We start from the raw sequence: 20,515 nt of genomic DNA on the forward strand, positions 1-20,515 counted from the left end.
TTATCTGGTAGAGACTATATTTAGCTGCACATTCCTTCCTGGCCCAACCATCCTCCCTGCTCCTCAAACTAATTTCTAGGGGCAGGGACTCCCGTTTCAGGGCCTTAGTTTTGACACACCAGTAGTCGGTGTTCTTCATGGCTCTGCGCTTCTGGCATGGAAAGTTGTGAAAAGAAACATCAGCACGCCTGGGTGGCATCTATATAGAACCCGCTATGTTATATCCAGAGTGGATGCCGCCGCTGACGGACGCGGAACTGATCAATGTCACCTACTGGCGTGCAGGGGTACTGCTCATGAATTCAAAGGTAAGGAATCTGCAGCAAGATAGTCTTTACCAGATAAGATGTTACTGAATGTAAGTAACTTGTTCTTTACTGATAAAACTGTACAGCGCAAACAATAATGTGTGGAAATGGCATCACCTAGTGTATTGGTTTTGTTTTGATCGTATGAAAATATTTATTTCCAGCACACTTCACAATTACAAAAATGTGCTAAATTTGTGCTTTTCTAAATCTGATATATTCTGACATATTTTCAAAGTTCATTTAAAGACACTTACATTTTGTTGTGTGCTGGAAAAAGCCTTTCCTTTCACAACCCCAGATTGTCAGATAAATCCTGTCACTTTGAAGCCAGAGAAAGAAAAGTAAACAACAAGCTCCCTCAGAAGAAAAAGCCTGACATTTGACCTCTGTCTTTATAAACACAGCAAAAGTAACAAGACCAGAACAAAATGTAAAGTCCTCTTTACAAAAAGCGAACACTCATGTAAGAGCACAGTAAACAAGGTATGCTGTACAGGAGGGGCAAACACCTACTGGACAGCCTAAAATATATATATAGCCAGCAAATAGAATGCAAGCAAAAGTGAGTTACAAACCACAGAGTCAATTGTACGTAATAGGCAGAACAAATTCTTAAGTCAGTAGGCAAATGTGAGTTACAAAGCAAAATTGCAATGGTATGTAATGGGTGGAATACATTCTTAAGTCAGCTTTCAGAATATCCCCAAGGATTCTTTAGTAGCCAGACACCTGTGCTGTCTGGTAATCTTTAACCTAAAAAGGAGGGGCATGTTTGCTTTATAAAATTGAATGGATCGTAATTTAACCCAATGTTCTCTTCTACTTATTTATCCGGGTGCTCAGATGCTTGGTGATTTAATGACCACTATTTCCTCAAACCGGGGCTTACTGTGACAGACACATAAGCAAGTGCTGCTACATAGGACTCCAGAATCAGATGATGCACACTAAGCATGGTCTGAGGACCTGTTCAGCATTTGTTTAAGGGACTTCTGGTTCTCCAGTATTGGTTCTTTCATAGATCCACTTGAATCATACTCATTATCGAGCTGGGAGTCCCACAAGAGACATAATGGGCATTACAATGTTAAACACAGATAGAAAGGCTTTACCGTAGTTACTGTTGTAGCCTATTCACATCATCATAAAAAGAACAGAATCTCAACTAATAAGAGCAAAGCACAGTCTTCACCCTTACTCCCATGCCACCATAGGTCAAAGTTCAACACCAGGTTGTTTTTGAAGTGAGTCCCCTTCAGCTCTCCGCTCAGTCAGAACATAAGTTGGCTTTTCATATTTTATGTCGGAATTTGTGAGTGACTCGGCATTAACTCAGGTTTCTAAGCCTGAACACGTCTGAATTCTCCAAAAAAGGTTATTTTTATGCCATGTGGGACTTAGTACAAATAGAGGCTTCTCTCTCTTGAGGATCTCCAGAAGGAGTGTATTTATTGTCTTCATCCAGTCCACTGTAGAACATATTCCACCAAGACTCTTAAAGGTAAGCTAAATGGTTATTATGGCTCTAAAAATCTAAATCTGAAAAGATACATACCTCTGAGGAAGAATATCAGGGCTCTTACAAAGCATCAAGAAAATCACAAAAAGGCACATTCATGTTCTGACTGCCTTTTTAAAGACACATTTCTAACCTCTGAAGAAACACCAAAGTTTTTTGTAAAAATGTTTTAAGTCAACAAGAGAGGACAGACCAACCTTTGATGTGATACTTCTGACTGGAAAATGCCATCTAATAGGCCTCATAAGCCTTCTTCTGAGCCAACCATGCCTAAAAAGAAGGCATATGTAGAGCCTTCAACAAAACATAGAGTCAACATCCGTACTGTTGAAAAAATCATCATCAGCATGTCTTCGACTAAGGAGACACCTCCGATTTTGGTAAGTACTTCATCTAAGAAGACGCCTAAGTGGTGTAGGAAGCTGGCTCTTTATATATTGGACCAAAAAGAGATAAACTGTGTTAAAAAGTCCAAGCAAACTCCATAGGAATTAGAGGCGCAAATGACATTCCAAACCCTCTCTTTTGTGATAGTGTGGGCAAGCAGTTAGGCATGTCAGAGGGTAGTGCTAAGCATGTATTGCACACACTAAGGAAGTAAGCGAGACACACAGTCATTAAAGAAATCTGACACCAATTTATAAAAATAACGCATACTTTTATATACATTTTGATACCAAGATCATTAGAATCAGGTGAGAACTTTTCGAGTTATGAATTTTTACAGTTTTTAAAAGTTGACAGTGCAATTTTTGGAGCGCTAATGTTACCCTATGGATGAAAATATATACTGCATACCGGTACTTAGTAGCGACATACAGGACCCATCTTCTGGAGTTAAGGTAAGTGTGGGGCAAGGTCCAAGGCAGCACTAACAGGTCACTTTGGGAGGCACTCGGGTGTCCCGGTGCAGAGGTGCTTTTCAGCATCAGGTGCCCTGATGTTTATCCTTTGGGAAAGGAACAGACACAGCATATGAATACTTAGCAATGGCTTACATGACTGTTCTTCTGGACCTGAGGTGAGTATGGGGCAAGGCCACACCTACAGTTCAGCTCGAGGGGCTCTGGGGCGTCCGCATGCAGAGATGTTACGGCGTTCCATTCGCTTCAGGGAGATCAGTCCGGTCAGAAAGAGGCTGCAAGCAGGGACTGGGCTGCCAGTCGCCCACAGGGGTGGGGCCTGATCCTGAGATCCTTGGGCACGTAGGGATACTGTTAGCCCACTTCTTCTCAGGTTGTGGGTCTTGGGTTCAATTGTGTCTTTTGGCATCGGGTTCCCTGACAGGGGATACCCCTGTTTGGAGGGGGCCTGCATAAAGAGGCAGCAAGCGCCGTTGGGAAGTCCACAGTGGGCAAACTCAAGGTGGGTTTTGTCTCTGGGGGGCCTGGGAACCACGTTGACACCGTTGTCCCTCTTCAGCTCACAATAGGCAGGTCGGGTGCATTGGTGATGTCCTGCGTCGATTTTGGAGGTCCCAGTCATCACAGTTCTTTGTTGGGTTGCCTGCATTTGCAGGAAAAGAAGCTCCTCTGCTCCAAGGGAGTTGTTCTTGGCAATTTGCGAAGCACTGGCAGCTCTCCCGGTTTCTTGGATGCTGCAGCAGCAGGACAGGTCAGTTGACCCTCAAAGGTCAGGTGCAGCAGACAGGCTGGCAGGGTTGGAGCTGAGTCAGTCATGCTCCTCGGTTCTCGGGTTCTTTGTCCACTCTTTCTTTTGTGTCCAGCGAACATCTGAGGTCCTGGTATCAGGGGTTTCTCTAAATACTCAATTTAAGGGACTTTAAGGGGAGTGAAGGGTAGTAGCCAATGGGCTACTTACCCTCAGGGTCACTAGACCCCCTAGATGATCCCTTCCTTTGGGGAGTGGGAATCACCCTGTCCTAGAATTCCTAATTCCACTATACACAAGATGGCAAAATTACTAAGTCTGTGTTCGTTTCAGGCTGGTCACCCTAGGGGTGTGTCCAGCCTTGAAATGCAACACACCTCCTGCATAGCTAATTGTCCCACCTGTCCAGGTGCCAGATGGGCCATGGGGCGGGCGGGGGGGGGCATCTTCCTCTGAGGAAGGCCAGATTTGCATATCCAAGGTGGTGGGCTTCTTTGAAGCCTCCTGCCTTCGAATGCAGATTTTCAGGTCATCCTTTTAGGAGGGAGTGTAACACCCTTGTCAGAGCAGGCTTTGTTTCTGACCTCCAGAGAGCAAAGGCTCTCACCCCAGGATGTCAGAATCTCCTCTCTTGGTGGTAGGCTGACTAGAACTAGTCAGTGAGCCCACCAGTGAGTGGTTAGTCGGTTTTCAGGGCGCACCTCTATGGTGCCCTCTGGGTGTGTGTATTCATACATCCGTCACTGGAATCATTGAGGGTTTATTAATCCAAGATGTTTGATACCAAACATCCCTAGTTTCCGTGAAGCCATCATGTAACTGTGGAACTTGTATTGACCAGTGTCCAGCACATGTATTTAATATGACTTCCCTGCACATTTACTATGTCTAAGAATGACAAACACTTTGCAGTGGCACATCAGCTCTTGCAGATATGACCACATGTGTAATATAATGCACCCTCCCCTAGGAGTTTAAGGCCTGCTGTAGGGGTGTTTTTAGGGGGCATGTGTTTTTACTTTTGGGAACACCTTGTCATTAAGCCTGCAGTGGCAGTCTGCATGAAGTTGGTGCTGGGTCCCTTGGAGTGGTACAAGTTATGCTGCAGCTCCTAGGGAGCCTCTTTAGTACCTAGGCCCTAAGGACCAGAAGTACAATTTTCTAGGGACTTAGAGAGGTGCTAAAGTCCCTGGCCACTTGGTGATCAGGTGTCTTATTTTTGGGAAAGAACACTGGCACTGGGGCCCTGGTTAGCACCTCAGTTAAAGTTGCATAAAAAACAGGCGAAAAGTGGGGGTATTACCACCAGAACTCAGCTTCCTACAAGATGACAACACTTCCGACAAAGACACTGGAAGACATTGTCGACAAGGACAGAACATCCACAACACGATGCTGCTTGAAAAGAACAGTGTCAAAGACCGCATCAGGCACAGTACTCTAACCAACATTATCCAGAGCAGTATCATCTGCCACTTTACAGACGACGATGGCCCCATTGACAGCAACCACACCATCAGTGAACAAATATTTTAACAACACCATAAACCTATAAATAATACTAATTTTGAATAAAAGATATTGTGATGACACTAATGCCACAGTGTTGACTGGACAGAGAAGACTGATGAAGAAGGACCCTTTTGGACTAGAATTCAGTCCTACTCAATTAAAGGTTACATAACAACACCTAGAAGAAGAAAAAAATTAGGAGGTGGCAAATGTGTTTTCAACAGATCATGGTTACTGAGAGAATCTGGACAATTATCAACGCTTAAAGTAGCACAGTGATCTAATGGATACAGCGACCTGCACTGTATTGCAACTGTGATAATCCATTGTATGTAGGGACACATGCAAAAAGTTAGTGATTATACGGTATGTAGTTGTTAAAATTAAATAAATACTCAGTAAAAAAAAAAAAGTAGCATGAAGATGTGGGGTAGTATGAATTTGACCCACATGATCAAATCGAGGACCTAGGTTTAATACCTGCTGACTATTACAAGCTGTAAGGAAACAGGCTTTGTTGCTGGCTTACCCTAACCTGCATCTTTTGACCCCATTTTGACTACAAGGTTCTGGTATACTGGCTCTGAAATGCCCTGAGCAGTGCTAAACTGGACTCTGTGCCTGCACTCTGACCCTTAAAATTGTATATGTTTAATTGGCTTGTCCCCAACTGGCATACCCTAACTTACTTGTAAGTCCCTAGTATACGGTACCAAGGGTACCCAGGGCCTGAAAGTTAGAGTTACCCCAGGGAATGCAGCACTTGTGGTGCCACCCTGCGTTGGACAAGGTAAAACATGGCTCCCAGTCTGCCACTGAAGACTGGAAAGGCAGCTTTTAACTTCTAACTCAACTTTGCCATTTAAGGTAATCATTAAGCCAAAATCTCCCGTTTTAATATGTGTAAGTCACCCCTAAGCTAGGCCTAAAGAGTCCTAAGGCAGGGTGCTCTGTGTTAAAAAGTGCCTCATGTACTCTTACATATTCTACCCCTAAAAACTCCAATTTACCTTTTTTATTTTTTTATTTTATTTTTTTACTGTGGAAAAGATAGCCCCATTTGGCAGGTACAGAGTTACAGGCTGGCACCTCAGCTCTGCTTACTACTGAATGGAACTAGTAAGGTTGGTACTGTTTGGTATTAAAAGAATCAGTGCATTAAATCCGATTTAAGGGTTAAATCAAATCTAATTTTGCTGATGGGCAAATTGCAGCTTTAGAAGTTGCCTTTTTAGTCGCTCAAAGTTTCTCCTGCCTATTTACTACTATATACGGGGTGTGTCCTGCAGACCGCTTTCTGCCCTCCTGGGGACATATGCTAACGACTCCTACGAAAAGACGCAGTTTCCCTCCTGCAGGAAGCCACAGGTGTGTTAGTCCAAACATTGAGAAGCTCCTCTGACGGGCAAATGGGTAACACTTGGGAGAGGGGCTGCTTTATTGTTTAGGCAGACAGGCTGGCACTGAGGACAGGAGACTAGGAGCCAGGTGTTAAACCAGTTTTTCAAAGGGCATGTAGCCCCGTGGCAGCCACATCTATGGGGGTGGACTATGGAGTCCTGAGTGTTGGGAAAGGGGTCTCGCCATCATTGGACTGGGCAGAATGGTGCATCCTGGGATAGCAAGATGCCACACATCCCAGGAAGCGGTCATCAGGAGGGAGGAAACCTGATAGCCTGTTTGCTACCAGCCGCATCCTACCCTAAGGGCATTTTCTGAAGATAAATAGGCCACCCCTGGCACCCAGAACTCTGATCTCATCCGACTTGGTGAAGGACAAAAGAATGACTGCTCTGCTGCACCAAAAGACCAACAAAGAAAGGCTGTGCCAGTGAGGACTGCAATTGATGCACCTGATGGCTAGCGAAGAAAGAGACAGTGCCTGCTGTGTCCTGCTCAAGGGGAAGCTGTTTCCAGAGCCCAGTCAAGCCAAGAGAACTCAAAGGGCCAGTTGATTGGCCTCCTGTTCGCAGCACAGGGACTCAACAGTTGTAGAAGCCTGCAGGGACAAGTTGGTAGCCCAAATTCTTCAAGTCGCTACCACCTCCGTCGTGCAGCACCAAGGATCAAGCCCTGACCAACATAGTTGCATCCAAATCCATTGAGCCAAGGAGTGCTGCCGGAGTGTTGCTGAGACCTTCAAAAGGCAGGTTATTGACCTAGCAAGGATAATCCTGTGACTGCGACACCGGGCACTGGTAGTCCAGTGGCGACTGGACTTCAGTGAGACCAGAGAAAACTTTGTGGGACGTCGCCTTTTAAACTAAGCCCCTTTCACCATTTTTGTGGAGCTAAAAACTCCACAGGAAAATCCACATTGACCGCATTGCATCCACAGCATCCTTAGAGCATCTTTAGCATCCTTCGTCCCTTGCATCAAGACCACTCCATAGGAATCCGTTGCCATGCGGATAAAGTGCCTAGAACTGCTGACGGATTGCTGTTTCTCTGGAGGTAGCTTTTCTTGAGGACCTTGTTGCCCGCCCCACCCCCGAAAAAGCTCCCTGCTGGATTTCTTGAGTGTTGTGACAATTTCTCTTCAATTGCTTTAGTTCTGTTTGAATGCTTAACACTTGTTGTTTTGCTGCTCAGTGTCCGAGCTACCCAGGGTTGAGCTGAGGGTTTTACAGATGAAACCTACTGAATCTAAAGGGACTGGTAAGTGTATTACATGGTGAGATCCCACAACAACAACATATATTACAGCCCATTTCCTCACACAGGCGATTTCCAGAATCAACTCCATCTAATCCTAAGAAAGAACTTTCAAAGCTATTAACTCCATCAGGTTCCAATCCACAAATAAGGGCTACAACCCCTTTCACTACAGTGCATTTACCACCAAGACAAAGTCCAATAACCTGTCATCACATCACTCACTTTTGGTGCCTCAGTCTGAACCAACATAGGATCTAGGTACAGATGATGACCAAGAAAAGGGACAGTTGGTGAATACTCCTCAGTATTCTGGCCCAGAATGGGACAATTTAATGTCAAACCTGTTGCAGGTGATGCCACTCTTGCAGCAGATTTCCAACCAGGAGATGTCAATGTTTTTCATCATTTAATCAAGAGTGTCAAAAAGATTTGATTTTGTGGTGCCTATGATGAAGAATAACTTCTTCCTTTATGATTTCAAGGGACCTGCAGAGAAAACTGTAAAAGCCATACCAATCATCGACCATATTAAAGGTAATAAAAACACCATGTACTATACCAAGACTTGATAAGAAATAAAAGGCATCAGAATAAACACCTCCGTATATAATTGGTTACCCCATGCCGACTCCGGATAAGAAATATAAGGCACCAGAGAGGACACCTCCGTATTTTATTGATTACCACCACCCAGATGCCATAACCATGCAAGCTTCACAAAGATGTGCCAGAGACTGGACTTTGCCATGTACAGACCTACCTGATAGAGAGGAAAGAAGACTGGGCACTATGGGCAGGTGCTTTTCGGCTACAGAAGCTGTCTCCATCAGAACTTCTACGCCTTAGCAGTACTTACCAGATACAACAGTCAAATGTGGTCAGAAATTGGACCATATCTAGAACACCTACCCAAGGACAAAAAAACTGAAGTGAAAACTATTTTGTATGAAGGTGAGAAGTCGTCTTCAGGAGTAATTGACACAGCTAGGCTCATCGCTTCCACCGGCTTATGGTGTGAGGGCCAGTTCACTATTTTCTTCAGGGACTTCAGGATCTCTTTTATATGAAGCTGCTGGAGGAGGGTGGGGTCCTCTATTGAAAACGCTATTTGGTTCATATTTGTCCATCCATAGCATGTGGGTGTGTGCAAAGTGTGTCCCATTTGAGGTATTGAGGTCTGGTATTTAAAACTGGACCTGCGCCTTGGCAGTGCAATGTGCATATTGCAGTGCCTCTTGTTTGTCCTGTGTAATTGTAATTTCCTGAATTCGCCATTTTGTAGGCATATCAGAAGTGGCCAGTAAGATAGCTTTGAACAAGGTAACAGTCCTTTTTTTAGGTCTTGACTACAGACCGCTTCAACTTTAGCTGTCTTTTGTTGAAGACTTCATGTGAACAATACATTACACAGAGAGGGCTTTGACTAACTCACCATTGGGTGGCTTTCATGTCCAACTCAACTCTCTGCTCCAGATTCAATGACCTACTTCCCTGTTCTTGTAGTTGTTCTGCCCAGAGGGCATTTCAGTCTTGTTGTGCTTTGATTGGATGGCATACCCTTTTACGTCTGTCATACATGCACTGCAGTGCATGTGGGGATCGATTTTCTCTTCCTTTCTGTCTCTCCTCTCTCCCTCCCATTTTTTTAAAAGCTACCTCCTAATTCTTGCTTGTGTCCCTCTCCCCATCTCCTTGCTCTTTGAGCTCCACACACAGGTGTATTAGCAGGTGGCCACCTTAAATTATTTTAACATTTTCAATATGGCTTCATAAGTGTGGCTGCTATGGCCATCTGGAGGAAAACAAAGCATTGGCAAAACCCATAGATTTCACAGATAAGTCCTGTTGAACTTGCCAAGGTTTTTTTTTTATACTTATTGGCAAACCATGGTTACCAGTAAATGTTATATGGCCTCCTGTGGATAACCATGGATTAACTTTTTCTTTTTGTCTGCACGACTGACCAGATGAGCACATTCCAGTGCTGTGTGTGCTACTTCATGATTCTCCTGTCAAGTTTGACAACTGTCCCTGCATACAATTAATTTTTTTGTACTCATAATCATTTCCTTCCACGTGTCCTAATAATACACAAGCATCTCCCTACAAATACAGACTTCTTGCACTCCTGTCACCACCCAGATACCAGGTCTCTTATGCCCCCACCACTACACACATGTATCTACACATTCATATATAATGCTTCCTACTCATTGTTCCTGTTCCCACCTATATCTCACTTCCTCGCTTGCATCCATGGTCATACATACCCATGTGTTATCTTCTCCCTAGTATACATTTACACATCGGCCCTGTGAACTTGCAAGTTAAATGTTTCATGTTAAGTCTGGGCTCCGACCTATATGTGTTGTACTTCTCCTCAGAATTCTTATACACTGCACTCTGACCCCTGGGTTGACACCTTTTACCTCTTTTTCAAAACTTCAGGAGGAGGCACTTAAGAAAGCCAGAGAGAAGTTTCAAGAGGAGGAGGACCTGCTTAATAAAGATCGGGAGGTGAGATCTGGGGATGTGATTTTGACCACCATCACTCTTGAGAAGGACTGTGAGGTGAGGTTTGCTGATCTGTGACATAGATCGCTGCCCCATGTTTGGGAAGATTCATGAGGTGAAGTCTGATGTTGGACAATGGTGAGCAGCACAAGGGAGAAGGACCGTAAAGGTGTGTTTTTACAGTTTACTAAATAGAGAAACTCATTGCTCTGATGGATACCTCTAACTGCTGATAACTCAACTTTTAGACTATCCCTCAGGCAGCATAACCCGAATCTGGGAGTTTTCATAGCCGTGCTCCTGCATGCCACCAGGTTGCACCATGTGGTTACGTGTTGACTTCATTCCGCCCTGGAAGTGATGGATTAGAGACGCATATAAGGGCCAGATGTTACTCTCCCTGTTTCATGTGTTTGGCATTTGTTTTCAAGCTAAATTGCAGTGTGCAAGGTAGCAATGCCCCCTTCAGAAACTATAGGGTTAAAACCATTTTGTAAACATGTGTTGGAGATGGACCTACACAAGGTGTTCCTCAGGAGTTTGGGCTCTAGGCACGACTCCAAGTTGTGTGAGGAATGTTCCTTTATGCACCTGAAGGCTATTCGAGTCTGTGAAGGGAAGCTGTATGTCGTCAAACATTGTAAGAAGCTATGCATGCCTTTCTCTAAGTGGAGAGCACAGACCTGTTCACTTTCTGGAGGCCAATCCCTCAGCAGGTCCTCTCCGGGGTCGAGGTCATCCGGTAAGTGTAAGTGGAAACACAAGAAAGTGAAGTGGAATTAAACCCCATGCCACCACTGTCTACCCAAAGAAGTTGCAAGGACATAAGGGTGCCACCCAGATATTGTCCCAATCCCTGGTTGAGGAGCCAGTACCACAGTTGATCCCGGTGAACCTGAGTTTCCCCAACCATTGACGATGCTACATCAGGTCGAGGCCTTTAAGAGTGCTATACTGCTGTATTTTTGTTAGACTTATTCCTTGAGTTCCGCACCAAGTTTAGTGCCATCTTCTATTCTTGATCCAGAGACTAGTGTGTTACTTCATAGCCACACATGGATAGACTCCACAGGTTTCTCTGGAGATGTGTGATCATCCTTCATGGAAATGCTTTTTGATGAATCCCATATTTTCCGTGGAAAAGCTGATTCTGCTCTTTAAGTAAAACCAGGCTATGGGGTGCTCTGTATGTCTTTTTACCCTTGCCAGACAGTTCCCTCATCAGTTTCAGTCATACTAAGGCTAGCCCAGAGATTTGGCATATAGAGTGCCAGGCCATCCCACCCTGTTGCAGTGACTTCAGCTCTATCATGGCAGGAGACGGTGATCAGACCGAAAATGTGCATGTCACTAGACACTGATCTTCCTATTCCCCCTACCTGTAAAATCAGCCTCCAGCCTACTTTAGTGTTCCCTTGGTGACAAACAACCACCCTTGGGGAGGCAGGGAGTAAGTCCATCACATCCCACAGTTGGGTCCTCCAGATCATCCGGTAGCGCTATGCCCTCCTGTTTCATTCCGGCCCACTACTGCTCCAACCACATAGAGCATATCTTAGAAAAACACCTAATAATTTTACTACAAGAGATGCAAGCTCTGCTGTCCTAAGGTTCTTTTTGAGAGGGTACGGGCCTTGGAGATAAGGGTGGGTTGTTACTCCCTGTGCTGAAGAAGGATTGAGGAATTTGTACACCTTCACACTCTGGATATCTTCCTGCAGAAGGACACATTATGTTGCCAGTGGCCCAAGTTCTGTCTGCCCTGCATCCAGGCAATTGAATGCTCACCTTGGACCTTCAGGACATGAACTTTCATGTGCCCGCCCAGCAGTCCCACAGATGTTCCCTGTGGTGCACTGTCTGCCAGGAGCTCTATCAGTTTGCTGTGCTTCCCTTCTACCTTAATAGCGCCCCTTGGGATTTCACAAAGTATTGGTGGTTTTTGCTGCCCATCTTCAAAGGTTGTGGATATTGGTTTTCCTCTAGCTCAGTGACTGGCTGTTGAAGGTGGGCTCACAACTGTCTCACATCGACACCTCCAGACAACTGCAAACCTCCTGATATGGTTGGGGTTCTCGATCAATGAGCCGAGTTCACACCTGACTCCTTCACAGAGGAGCTGTCTGAAGACAGTGCAGTTCAGGGCATTTCCTTCACCACAACAAGCCCAGAACATTCTGGCTATGATCTGGATGTTTTAGCCCCGGTCCTGGATCTCGTTGAGAGCACTTCTGAAACTTCTTGGCCTGTTGGCTCATACATACTGCTCACTCACTTTGCCAGGCAGTATATGCAGGCTCTGCAGTGGGATCTGTAGTCTAAGTGGTCCCACTACAAATGGAACCTAGAGGATGTCATCCAGGTTTCAGAGGAGTCTACACAGAATCTGTAGTGGTGACTGCTTGACCGCAACTTCATCAGCAGTTGACCTCTCTTTCTTCCCCAGCCAGAGCAGACGGTGGGGACATATCCTTCACTGCTGGATTGGGAAGGCTATCTGGGAGTGGTTGAGATCAAAGGTTTCTGGTCCCCAGTGGAAACTTGGCTTTACATAAAGCTGTTGGACCTGCAGGCCAAACACCAGGTGTTGAAAGTCTTCCTGCCATCCATAAAGCGAAGGCTGGTGCAGGTTCTCACAGACAACACCACTGCCCTGGGGTAATGCAACAAGCAGGGTAGGGTGGGGGTCCTGTTCCAAGAGGGTCTGATTCCTGGATTTGGCTGGAGCGTCAGGGCATCTCCCTAATCGTAAACTTCCTGGCAGGATCACCAGGGACAAGCTCAAGTGGCTATTCCTGGCAAATCACAAATAGGGGTTGCACCCTGAGGTCACACAGGGCATCTTCAAACAGTGGGAAGACTCCTGCCTATATCTTCTCCCCACCAACAAGAATGTGCAGTGCCAAAACGTCTGGGCGTTGGAGTTCCTAAGAACGCTTTCTAGGAAACATATTCAGACAAGAGCGGCGCATGGGACCTCTGTACGCGTTCTGCACTGCGCCTCCTGCCCTGAGTTCTGAGGAAGATCAGAAATATTTGGGCCTAAGTCAACCCTGTGGTTCCAGATTAGGCCAGGAGAGTTTGGTACCCAGAACCTCTTGGCATGAACATCTGCCTTGTGATCAGACTACTGCTTACGGGGGATCTTCTGTCACAGCAGTAATGCAGGGTTCTTCACCTGAACCTGCGCACTCTACACCTCCTTACATGGAGATTGAACAGCAGTAGTTAAATGCACTCAATTTACCACCTAAGATTATGAATGTCATCCTTGCTGCAAGGCGCCTGTCTGTGAAGTCTGTTTATGACGAATGCCGGGACATATTTGTGGTGTGGAGTCTCCAAAAGAGACCCTTTCCAAGTCAAAATTGAATGTTTTATTGTTGGTCACCCTTTTTGCACTTACTGGACCAACTGTACTTGTTTAAGTCATCTGTTATGATGTGGTTCCTTAAATGTTTGACATGCATGTTCCCTTCCAAACTGTTTGTGATGCCACAGTGGCATCTCATTTTGATCCTGACATCATTTATGTTCACCATGTCGAGCTGGCTACTCAAAGTGTTTTTTAGAACTGTCTTCCTCACTACGATCACGTAAGCTTTTGCTTGAATGAACTCCAGGCTGTACTGGGGCAGCTGACCTACACCACCTTTTTTCTGAACAAACTAGTGTTAAGAACCACTGCTGTAATTTTGCCAAACGTTGTGACTCCTTTTTAACACTGAGCAAACCATCACCCTCCCAATATTCTTTTCCCTGCATCACCACTCGAAAAAGAAGAGGCTCCATCAACTGTGTAGCAAAAGAGCTTTTATCTTTTACATTGACAACACGAAAGACTATTGGGTGAACATTAGCTTTTTGTGGAGTTCTCTGGAGCAAGGAACGCTAAAGCATTGCAGAAAAGGACTTTGTCAAGAAGATAGTTCTTTGTATGAGCGTCTGCTGTGCATTGGCCAAGAGCAGCCTCCTGAAGGTACTACCCTGGTATCTAATGGAAAGGTGAGGAATCTTCAATTAGAAGTATCAATCACAAGTACAAACTACTTACCTTTGATAACACTCTTTTGGTGGATACTATCTAACTGCAGATACCTCACTACCCTCCCACCTCCCCATTTAAAAAGGTCCCAAATTAGAGGTCTACACACAGGTCTGTGTCCAAGGGCAAAGAAAGACAAGCAAGAAACTGATTTCTCCCCTTTGGGTGGGTAATTATATATGGATATGCTCTGTCACTTCCACCATTAGACAAAGTCCATTCGGAGCTGCACGGTGCCACATAGTGATGTACAGTGTCACTGCTGTGAAAACTTCCAAATTCAATCTAACGCTTGTGGGATATTCTAAAAGTGAGGATTCTGTGGTTAGATAGAGTATCCACCAGAAAGAGTTTTCCCAAAGGTAAGTAACTTGAATGATGAGCCTTTGGGATAATTTATAAAATGTGTCACAGTGTCCTTTAAAGTCTCTTTGGTGGCACCTTCTTTGAGCCTGTAGTGTTGAAGATTAGGCATTCTTGGTGTTTCAACCTGTCTTTAAGAAAAGCTATTTTTTTGTATTATTGTTTGTGTCGCAGTGATACACTAGTGATGACACTGGGTGAAAGGTACAGCAGAAAATAAGCATGACACTTAGTTGTCTTGTAAGTGATCATCACACACCTTCTTAGTTTTCAGACCTGCTAATATGGTTTCTGGCCAAATTAATCTTGGAAGAGCTTTACAGTAGAACCTTGGTTGTACTCCTCAGCAGATAAAGAGGTTAACGGTATCACCTTGACTCCTTACAGTTCATAGGTGCATGCACACACCTCTTAGTCTGAATACAAACCTCCAAGACGACTTTTCTTTTACAGGAAGCAGCTGTGGCCCACCTTAGCTGCCTTGAACTGGAGGAGACCAAAAAGCAGCAGCAGCGTCTCCAGGAGTCTGTGAGGCAGCTGCGCAACACTCTGGAGGAGCTGCAGGACCAGAAGGTTGAGCTGGAGGCCCAGGTCGAGCTCCTACAGAACCGAAGCCAAAGACTGCAGAAGCGTATCAGGTACGTGAGTGTGCTGGTGTCAGTATTAACCCAGTTGAATCTTCCTCAGAACTGGTGCATTTTGGGTTAGTGGAGTAGACATCCTGGGCTCCGACTAGCTCCTTCAGAGCTGATACAGAAGGGTGTTGAAGCTGACATGGTTCAGCAGGTGTGTTGACTACCATTTCAAACCAGGTCTTCAGCTAGAGAGTGCAGAAAAAGATTGACTGTTTCGGTCTGCCTAAGTCCACAGTGGGCTGGAAGAGTACGGTTGCAGGGGTGTGTGGAAGCTAAGATTGTGGTCTAACAGAACCAGAGAGTTCAAAAGTGGTGTGGGTGAACAGCTGTGCTGGATTTTCTTGTAAGCCCAGATGAGCTGAGTGCAAAGCTGCCTCCGCTAAGGGTGGGGATGTGATACGCAGGTGCACATAACATCTGATACCACTGAACCTCAAAATGAACATGTGTAAGGCACAGCAGGACTACAGTGTTGTGCTTTTAGAAACATTACACAGAACAGATAAATAGATAGATAGCACATTTACACAGTGCCCATTACAATGTAGCATTGAATCTAGACTCTGCTCTTGGTTGCAAACCCGGCAAGACAAGATGTGAAGATAGGACGAAGACAGAAAGAAAATTTGGACTAGCTTGTGAGTCAAATTGAATCCTACCAGCCAAATTGGGCTTAAGGTGTCTTAAGTTTTTGCTTAAAAACATTCCAGCTAGTATGATGATTGATGCTTAGACAGCCCAGGGGTCTCCCATTATTCGAAGTTTGAACCCTAGTGTAGGAAAGTCCCCCTTTTTGACATGTTCACCCCTACATTTTGTCTGGTATTTGATGCGGTTTTTACTGAAAGTGTTCTGGGTTCCTGCTAACCAGGTCTCCAGTGCCAGATCTCTTTACCTAAAAAGGTGCAATTGTTCCCCAATCGGCAATACCTTTGCCCCCGTAAGTCCCTAGTAAATGGTACACCTGGTATCTAGTGCATGGGCACCAAAGAGGGTCCCCAAGGGCTGCAGCTTGTGTTGTGCCACCCTCAGGGACCCCTCACCTAGCACATGCAGACTGCCATTACAGGCTGCATGCCTTGGTGCAACTCTAAGTGAAAACATGAAAAGGCACACAGCCTGTGTGCCATGTTCCTTAACACTGCGTGCAATATATTTGTCACCCATACAGCAGGCCTTACAGCCCTAGGGCAGGGTGCATTATATTACAAGTGAGGGCATATCTGCAAGAGCAGATATGCCTCTGCTATGTCTGTGTCGATTCTTAGACATAGTGAGTGAACAGCCATTTTAAGTACATGTGCTGGACCCTGGTCACTACGAGGTCCCCAGCTACATGATGGCTTCACTGAAAATAGGGATGTTTGGTATCAAACATCTTGTATTGTTAAACCCTAACTGATGCCAGTGATAGATCAGTTAAAAAATGCACACAGAGGGCACCTTGGAGGTGTGCCCTCTGAACACCTACCAACTATTAGTGTGTGGACTGACTAGTTTTGGCCAGCCTCCCACCACCAGACACAAGTCTGAACCCCGGGGATCAGAGCCTTTGCTCTCGGGCAGTCCGAAACAAAGCATGCTCTGGGAAAGGTGCTTGCACACCCCACCCAACAGGATGTGAATTTGCATTCAAGGCAAGGGGTGTCAAAGAAGAATACTGCCCTTAGAGTGCAGATCTGGCTTCACTCAAAGGAGAGTTGCTGACCCTCCTTGCCCCAGGGCCCATTTCGCACCTAGACAGGTGGAAAGTTAGTATTAAGGGAGGTATGTCCACCTCTCAGGTCAGTCCCACCCCTAAGGTGCGCAGCCTGATTTGGGCACAACTTTTAGAAATCTGCCATCTTGGTGTTGGCAGATTTAGGAACTCTGGGACAGGGTTATGCCCACTTCCTACAGAAAGTGGTTATATAAGAGTTGTACACATAACATAATGTGTATTTTATTTGTAAAGTGCACGTTCACCCAGAAGGGTATCTTGGAACTGAATAACAGATGTTTAGTGTACCCAACTCAATATTACTCATTTTGTCAACCTCAGAAGGATGAAAGACTGAGTGAACCCGCCAGGATTTGAACCTGTTACCATGAGGACCCAGGGGTAAGTAGCCCATTGGCTACCACCTTACACTCCCCAAAACGCCCCTAAATGCAGTTTTTCGGGGAGCCCTAATTACCTGACCGGAACAGCTGATTCCTGCCAACCTGTCTGCTGCTCCTGCCGAATTGCACCAAAATCATCTTGTCCTGCTGCTGTTGTGCCTCCAGAGACTGAGAGGACTGCCTGCCTTCAACAAAGACCCAAAAACTCATGTGGAGCTGCTTCCCTGCCTTTTGCAGGGACCCCAAGACAAATTGCGAGGACTCAGGAACTCCAAAAACCAGACACCTGAAAGCACCACTGCACCTGTGATGTACAGCCCGAGGTAAAGTGTACCAACGATGCCGGCGTGGTTCCTCAGCCCTCCAGAGATGAAGTCGACTTTGGACTTGCCCACTGTGGAGCCTTCAACGTCTCCTGCAGCCTCTGCATGTAGGCAACATCAACCGCGAGTGCTCTGGTGGAGAAAACCCAACGCCTCAAGACACCTCTGCACCCAGCGCCCATGGAGAAGAGGACCCCAGGTGTCCCCATATCCCCAGACATCCCAAGATTGGAACTCACTTGTTGGTTCCTCCCCACTGGATTCCAAGTCCTCACCTTCAGCATCTTTTTGACCTGACCGATCCCCTTTGACTAACATTGGGCACCCGACACCGTACTACACCTCTGCACCTAGCCGGATCAGGATTGTGTCAAGAGGCTCTGTGATGTAGAAGAGGATGTTTTCCGCATAGGGTGAGATTTTCTCCTCCATCAGACTAGAGTCCAAATTCTGAAAGCCCCGAATGTCAGGTTGTGCACGGATCATACATGCTAGTGGTTCTTTCGTAAGAGTGAGCCGGAGAGAGGATAGGGGCATCCCTACCATGTCCCCTGCTTAATCAGGAGTGACGTAGAGAGGATCCCATTCACCGCCACGTTCGGGTCTTGGTACAGTAGTGCTACCCACTGCCAGTATCTGGGGCCAACACCGAATTTTACCAGTGTTTGGTGTAGATAGGGCCAATGTGTAGCGTTGAATGCTTTCTCCACATCTATTGAAAGAAAGACATGGGGCTTCTCCCTGCCCCGTACGTCTGCCAGCCAGTTATATAGTCTTCGCAAGTTGAGCCTAGTGGATCTGCTTGGCATGAAGCCTTATTAATCTCCATGTTTCAGCAGAACGATAACTTTCAACAGCCTTGTTGCCAGGATTGTGGCAAGTACCTAAGCCTCAGCGTTCAAGAACGAGATTTGGTGATAGGAGTCGCAGCTGGTTTTAGGCTTGCCCTTGTGTATCGCATTTATGGTTGCATGCTGTAGGTCAGAAGGTGGCTCTACCCCATCCTTCGCTTCATGGAATAGGTTAAGGAGATGGGGACCCAGCATACCCTCATCCTTATACTTAGAAGCAAGAGAGTCTGTCCCACCACTCTCGACTTTGAAAGGGGGTGCCTAGAGGAGGCAAAGAACTGCTCCCAATGGAGCATGGCATGGAGCCCTGAGCCTAGCCTGAAGACAATCCAACCTTTGGGTCCGGCACCCCCAGTGGAAAACCCTCAGCTCGAGAGCTATCATCAATGCCTAGCAAGCCTTGTGTCTGGGCACCAAGCATCACCACTCATCGCTGCTTCCTTGGCCTGAGGCACCAAAAAGCAGGTTTTGTAACCTGTCAGTGATAAAAAATTCAAGCAAACCGGCCCAGATTTTAGCGCTGAAAGAACTCCTGAACCCTGAAATCGGGCTGTATTAAGTGACTGTTTATGCTTCAGCTTCCTGATTATCCCAGACTCTTGGCAGAAGATCATCTACATCAATCCCTCCATGGGAAAAATCCTTACCATGTCTATACTCACATATACCCTTTAGGACCCCTAAGGAAAGTAGACTTGCCTTCGTAGAAGAACCCTAATTCGACCTCTCCCATTTTGAGAAGAGCTAGGGGCGGGGCCACCAGCCAACCACTACTTCCTCTTAGACCTAGCAGTTCTTCTCCACCCCTTCACCCCCATGCCCTTGCACAGCTCACAATCCTCACTCCCCACATTGCCCTGCACTGTATAACCATAGATACTCTGATCTGGGAAGCCCATGCCATCCTGGGTAACTGTATTAAGAGCCCATAAGGCCCAAGGAAAGGGAGGACCTGTGGGAAGAGGCGGACCCATGGGAATGCCACCTGGTTGTTTTTTATGGTGACCCAGACCGGAGCCTTATCCAGCTAAAGCTTCACCACCAGATGACAATAAGCCTATCATGCAGTAACCCAGAGGGCTGCACACCATCACGATGTTAAGATGCCCATTGGCATGCTGAAGTCTGCCAAAGAGAAATTCAACCAGTGAAATCTAGGGTGGTTACTCCATGAACCGAAAAGGTGTTCAGCTAGAGATGCTTCTCTCAGGCCCACCACCCCTGACCTAACACACACATTCATGTGAGACACCTTCTCTCTCTCTTATTCTCTCTCTCTCATTTTCAAAGATTGCCAGCCATGTGTGCACATGTCTTAATGAATATGTTTGTATGCCAGTGCCATTAAGCATTGGTAGACCCCATAGCTCTGCCATTTTAAACCAGAGACCTATTGGCTGTACCACTGCATGTCTTCTGCAACATTTTGTCTGTCATAGATTCACAAACTGAAATCACAGTAGCAAGCAGTATCACAGGTTAGTAAATCCATATCTTGATTGGTGGGATAAAAATAAGAGAGAGCTCACCTTATCTGAAAAGATGAGGGAGCACTGCTTGTCCCACTGCTGTATCTGCAGTAGTGCTGCATGAACTTGTCAATTTTTTCCATGTTGCCATTACTAGTCCTAGTGTTGAAAGAAAGTTGTAAGGTCGGTTTATTGAGGCGAAAGTCAGTGTTGTCTTCAGTATATAGCATAGATTTTGTGCAGTGTGGCCTTATCATTTGAGCATTGTAAATAGGGTGCTGTATTTTTAAATACCCCTCTTTCGCTGACTGCTCTTGCTGTAAAAAGGCTTGCAGTAATGCACTTTACCAAAAGATGTATTTGACCCTAGGCTGGTGTTCTGTGGCCCAGTGCCTTAAACATTAAACTTCCATTGATAGCACATGCGTTCTTTGCCCCCCTGTTTGTCCATGTGAAACATCTATGTTTTGTTGTCAGGCACTTCCCTTACTGTAGATGCCAACTATTCAACGCAAACAAGAGTGGCAAAAGAGGGGACTCTCTGTTGTCTGATAGCGTCCAACCTTGCTCCTTGTACCAGTACTCTTGCCTCTGGATCTCC

At 45.8% G+C, this 20,515-nt stretch overlaps 1 protein-coding gene across 4 annotated transcripts in view; it reads left to right on the plus strand.

The window, feature by feature from the left end:
- The window catches only part of CEP164 (centrosomal protein 164), a 393,961-nt gene that overhangs the window by 268,418 nt on the left and 105,028 nt on the right, over positions 1-20,515 (plus strand). For all 4 annotated transcript variants that reach the window (XM_069224719.1, XM_069224720.1, XM_069224717.1 and 1 more), the window contains 2 exons: positions 10,060-10,128; positions 14,987-15,171. In XM_069224719.1, the coding sequence (XP_069080820.1) occupies positions 10,060-10,128; positions 14,987-15,171 (254 nt within the window). The remainder of the gene's footprint in view (positions 1-10,059; positions 10,129-14,986; positions 15,172-20,515) is intronic.

Source organism: Pleurodeles waltl, chromosome 3_1 (genome assembly GCF_031143425.1).
Source record: "Pleurodeles waltl isolate 20211129_DDA chromosome 3_1, aPleWal1.hap1.20221129, whole genome shotgun sequence".
Classification (NCBI taxonomy): Eukaryota; Metazoa; Chordata; class Amphibia; order Caudata; family Salamandridae; genus Pleurodeles; species Pleurodeles waltl.